General features: G+C 51.9%; 1 protein-coding gene across 1 annotated transcript in view; it reads right to left on the minus strand.

The window, feature by feature from the left end:
* LOC139232980 (polyunsaturated fatty acid 5-lipoxygenase-like) overlaps positions 1–2,919 on the minus strand; it is an 80,580-nt gene extending 77,661 nt beyond the window's left edge. Inside the window, exon 1 of the mRNA XM_070863478.1 lies at positions 2,770–2,919. Within this exon, the coding sequence (XP_070719579.1) occupies positions 2,770–2,919 (150 nt within the window). The remainder of the gene's footprint in view (positions 1–2,769) is intronic.
* Between the last annotated feature and the right edge of the window lie 2,691 nt (positions 2,920–5,610).

Genomic DNA, 5,610 nt, shown 5'->3' on the forward strand with positions numbered 1-5,610 from the left:
GGGGGGAGGGGGAGGGGGGAGGGGAGGAGAGGGAGGGGGAGGGGAGTGAGAGGAGAGGGGAGGGTAGGAGGGGGCGCGGGGAGAGGGAGGGGAGGGGGAGGAGAGGGAGGGGAGGGGGAGGGGAGGAGAGGGAGGGAGGGGAGGAGAGGGGAGGGTAGGAGGGGCACGGGGAGTGGGGGGGGAGGAGGAGGAGGAGAGGGGAGGGGAGGGAAGGGAGTGGGAGGGGAGGGAAGGGAGTGGGAGGGGAGTGAAGGGAGTGGGAGGGGAGGGAAGGGAGTTAGAATGCAACATGTAAAGCGAGAGCAGGCTGACGCAGTGTGTAACTGTGCTGCCCAGTCACACTGCAGACCAGAAGCTGCAGGGTGAACCCCTGGTCTGGGCAGAGCTCCTTGACATCAGGCAGCAGGTGGAGGTGATGTCCTTGCGGGGAGGGGCCAATTTTCCACGTTGCCGATTTTTGGCCGGAATAAAAGATAGTTTCGCCAGAATAAACGTTCATTTTGGAGCCGGTGCTATCCCGGGCCAAAGCGCCCCAACCCTTGCTGTTCCTATCCCAGACCAAATACACCCCCCACCCTGCCCGCTGCTACCCCGGTGGAAAGGTCCCTTCCCCCAGGCCGCTGCTATCCTGGGCCGCGGAACTCGATCTTCTGCGCCGATTTCCTGAAGTTCCCGTGAGGTTTTTCAGAACGGTGTACTGCGGCGTTTGTGAGAAGATCCTCCTTGGTCAAACCCGTTGAAACGGCAAAAACGGCACAGCCGCAGCCAGCACCCACCCCACCCCCAGACCCCGTGACGTCAAAACATGGGGAACTAAAACCACCGGCCGTAAGTAGTTGGTGATGGTGCAGGAAACTAACATGGGAAATTAAAACCATCGGCCCTAAGCAGTTGGTGATGGAGCAGGAACCTTGGCCAAAGTTCAGATTTTAGTTTGTTCCAGAAAAAACAGCGGACTCCAAAAAAAATGTCGCAGAATGGTGGGGAAAATTGGGCCCCACTGATGTCAGCATTGTAAGCATTTCCCTCCTGGTCACAGCGCAGTGACAAATGAGGTGCGTGAGAATGGCAACAATAACAACCTGTGTTTATATAGCGCCTTTAACGTAGTGAAACGTCCCAAGGTACTTCACAGGAGGATTATGAGATTAAAAATTTGACACCGAGCTGCATAAGTAGAAATTAGCGCAGGTGACCAAAAGCTGGGTCAAAGAGGTCGGTTTTAAGGAGCGTCTTGAAGGAGGAAAGAGAGGTAGAGAGGCGGAGAGGTTTAGGGAGGGAGTTCCAGAGCTCGGGGCCCAGGCAACAGAAGGCACGGCCAATGGTTGAACGATTATAATCAGGGATGCTCAGGAGGGCAGAATTAGAGGAGCACAGACATCTCGGGGGGTTGTGGGGCTGGAGGAGATTACAGAGATAGGGATGGGCGAGGGCCATGGAGGGATTTGTAAACAAGGATGAGAAGTTTGAAATTGAGTGGTTGCTTAACCGGGAGCCAATGTAGCTCAGTGAGCACAGGGGGTGATGGGTGAGCAGGACTTGGTGCGAGTTAGGACACGGGGCAGAGAGCACAGGGAGTGATGGGTGAGCGGGACTCGGTGCGAGTTAGGACACGGGGCAGTGAGCACAGGGGGTGATGGGTGAACAGGACTCGGTGCGAGTTAGGACACGGGGCAGTGAGCACAGGGAGTGATGGGTGAACAGGACTCGGTGCGAGTTAGGACACGGGGCAGTGAGCACAGGGGGTGATGGGTGAACAGGACTCGGTGCGAGTTAGGACACGGGGCAGTGAGCACAGGGAGTGATGGGTGAGTGGGACTCGGTGCGAGTTAGGACACGGGGCAGTGAGCACAGGGGGTGATGGGTGAACAGGACTCGGTGCGAGTTAGGACACGGGGCAGTGAGCACAGGGCGTGATGGGTGAACAGGACTCGGTGCGAGTTAGGACACGGGGCAGTGAGCACAGGGGGTGATGGGTGAACAGGACTCGGTGCGAGTTAGGACACGGGGCAGTGAGCACAGGGAGTGATGGGTGAGTGGGACTCGGTGCGAGTTAGGACACGGGGCAGTGAGCACAGGGGGTGATGGGTGAACAGGACTCGGTGCGAGTTAGGACATGGGGCAGTGAGCACAGGGAGTGATGGGTGAGTGGGACTCGGTGCGAGTTAGGACACGGGGCAGCCGAGTTTTGGATCACCTCTAGTTTACGTAGGGTAGAATGTTGGAGGCTGGCCAGGAGTGTGTTGGAATAGTCAAGTCTGGAGGTAACAAAGGCACGGATGAGGGCTTCAGCAGTGGATGAGCTGGGGCAGGGGCGGAGACGGGTGATGTTACGGAGGGGGAAATAGGCGGGTTTAGTTATGCTGCGGATATGTGGCCGGAAGGTCATTTCAGGATCAAATATGACACCCAGATTGCGAACAGTCTGGTTCAGCCTCAGACAGGAGTTGGGGAGAGGGATGGAGTCGGTGGCTAGTGAATGGAGCTTGTGGCGGGGACCGAAAACAATGAGTTCGGTCTTCCCAATATTTAATTGGTGAAAATTTCTGCTCATCCAGAACTGGGTGCCGGACAAGCTGTCTGACAAGTTAGAGACGGTCATGCAAGGACAGCACAAGACTTGGCCGTGATGCTGTCTATAGTCGGATAGACCAACAGCAACAATTATAGAACATTGCTTGTTCTTTCCTTTGAACTTTTATACAGAGAAGTGCCTCGAGGCCAAGTGGCTGCTTTCTCTGTGCTGTGATGTTCTACAGATATACTTACATCTCCACTTTCCAGGTCATTGTATAGCCACTTGTCCACACTGGTTTTCCTGCTCTCTCCCCCCTCTCCGATCAGTGTACAGTACACGTAATTATCTGTTCCCGCACACTCGAAATTCCCAGTCCTGAAAGTGACTTTGTAGATGGCCATTTCCACTGCTAGAGATCTGTTCCAATCTAGACTATCACAAGATCTTTACAGAGCATGTGTGGGTGTGCGGGTATAAGACTTATAGAGTTACCAACAAAAAGGCGGAGTTTCAAGTGGCATACCTAAAACTGGTTAGTTCACCGCACTGGGAGTAGCAGCAGGAGACAAGGGAGGAGTCAACCCATTCATTAATTTGTAGACAGTCCCTTAAAATCGAGGAAGGCTTGTTTCCACTCAAAAAGTGAGTTCTCAGGTGACGGAACAATCCAAGTCTGGAATTACAGTCTCTGTCACAGGTGGTGTTATGTCTGTAGTGCATTTTTGAATGACTCCACGAGGCAATGTGTTGTACTCAAACTGTAGTGACCTTGGTCCTTTATTCGTAACTCCAGAGTGAGGCACAAGCATGGTGGGCAGCCTCGTATACTGGGCAGGTGACCCTCAGGTCTCCCACCGCAGTGCTCTCTGGTTGACAGCCTCTGCCACAGAGGCAGGAAACCCCGGTCTCCACCAGTTGCACCCTATAGTGGTGCCAACGTAGTATATACATAGTGTAAACCTTATTGACAGTACATCAGGTAACAGGTCTCCATCTTATGCAACAATACAGTGACTGCACAGAGAGTATATCTTAGTTTGCATATATAACAGGTGGGACACAGTCGTTGAAGGAAAGGGAGGGTGGGGAGTCTGGTTTTCTGCACACTCCTTCCGCTGTCTGCGCTTGCTTTCTGCATGCTCTCGGCGATGAGACTCGAGGTGCTCAGCGCCCTCTCGGATGCTCTTCCTCCACTTAGGGCGGTCTTTGGCCAGGGACTCCCAGGTGTCGGTGGGGATGTTGCACTTTTTCAGGGAGGCTTTGAGGGTGTCCTTGTAACGTTTCCTCTGCCCACCTGGAGCTCACTTGTCATGAAGGAGTTCTGAGCAGAGCGCTTGCTTTGGGAGTCTTGTGTCCGGCATGAGGACAATATGGCCCGCCCAACGGAGCTGTTCGAGTGTGGTCAGTGCTTCGATGCTGGGGATGTTGGCCTAATTCTGGCAGTGGCCATCAAGAAAATGTGATTGGATTGATTTCTGAGATGGAGGTTTGTCCTCGGAGAGTTTGAGTAGGATGGGCCGATATTTTCTGGAGTTTAGAAGAATGAGAGGTGATAACATTGAAATGTATAATAGAAGGCTTGACAGGATAGACGCTGAGAGGAATGGAGTGTCAGAACCAGGGGTCACAATTTCAGGACAAGGGGGCAGCCATTTGGGACTGGGCTGAGGAACAATTTCTTGACTCAGAAGGTTGTGAATCTTTGGAATTCTCCACCTCAACAGATGCTATCTCGCTGAAGATATTCAAGATGAATTTTTAGACTCTTGGGGAATCGAGGGGTTATGGGGATCGGGCGGGAAAGAGGAGTTGAGGTAGAAGATCAGCCATGATCTTATTGATCTTAAATTATTCAGTCTGGACTTCATTTACACTTAACCGAGCTGAGGCTGAAAGAGAGGAGGGAGCGAGATAAAAACATAGAAACATAGAAAATAGGTGCAGGAGTAGGCCATTCGATCCTTCGAGCCTGCACCACCATTCAATATGATCATGGCTGATCATTCACCTCAGTACTCCTATCCTGCTTTCTCTCCATACCCTTGATACCTTTCGCCGTAAAGGCCACATCTAACTCCCTCTTGAATATATCTAACAAACTGGCCTCAACAACTTTCTATGGTAGAGAATTCCACAGGTTCAGAATTCTCTGAGTGAAGAAGTTTCTCCTCATCTTGGTCCTAAATGGCTTACCCCTTATCCTTAGACTGTGACCCCTGGTTCTGGACTCCCCCAACATCGGGAACATTCTTCCTGCATCTAACCTGTCCAGTCCCGTCAGAATCTTATATGTTTCGATGAGATCCCCTCTCATCCTTCTAAACTCCAGTGAATACAGGCCCAGTCGATCCAATCTCTCCTCATATGTCAGTCCTGCCATCCCAGGAATCAGTCTGGTGAACCTTTGCTGCACTCCCTCAATAGCAAGAATGTCCTTCCTCAGATTAGGAGACCAAAACTGAACACAATTTTCCTGGTGAGGCCTCACCAATGCCCTGTACAATTGCAGTAAGACCTCCCTGCTCCTATATTCAAATTCCCTCGCTATGAAGGCCATCATGCCATTTGCCTTCTTTACAGCCTGATGCACCTGTATGCCAACTTTCAACGACTGATGAACCATGACACCCAGGTCTCGTTGCACCTCCCCTTTTCCGAATCAGCCGCCATTCAGATAATATTCTGTCTTCGCGTTTTTGCCCCCAAAGTGGATAACCTCACATTTATCCACATTATACTGCACCTGCCATGCATTTGCCCACTCACCTAACCTGTCCAAGTCACTCTGCAGCCTCTTAGCTTCCCCCTCACAGCTCACACCACCACCCAGTTTAATGTCATCTGCAAACTTGGAGATATTACACTCAATTCCTTCATCTAAATCATTGATGTATATTGTAAAGAGCTGTGGTCCCAGCACTGAGCCCTGCGGCACTCCACTAGTCACTGCCTGCCATTCTGAAAAGGACCCGTTTATCCCGACTCTCTGCTTCCTGTCTGCCAACCAGTTCTCTATCCACGTCAATACATTACCCCCAATACCATGTGCTTTGATTTTGCACACCAATCTCTTGTGTGGGACCTTGTCAAAA

This window comes from Pristiophorus japonicus, chromosome 20, assembly GCF_044704955.1.
Source record: "Pristiophorus japonicus isolate sPriJap1 chromosome 20, sPriJap1.hap1, whole genome shotgun sequence".
Classification (NCBI taxonomy): Eukaryota; Metazoa; Chordata; class Chondrichthyes; family Pristiophoridae; genus Pristiophorus; species Pristiophorus japonicus.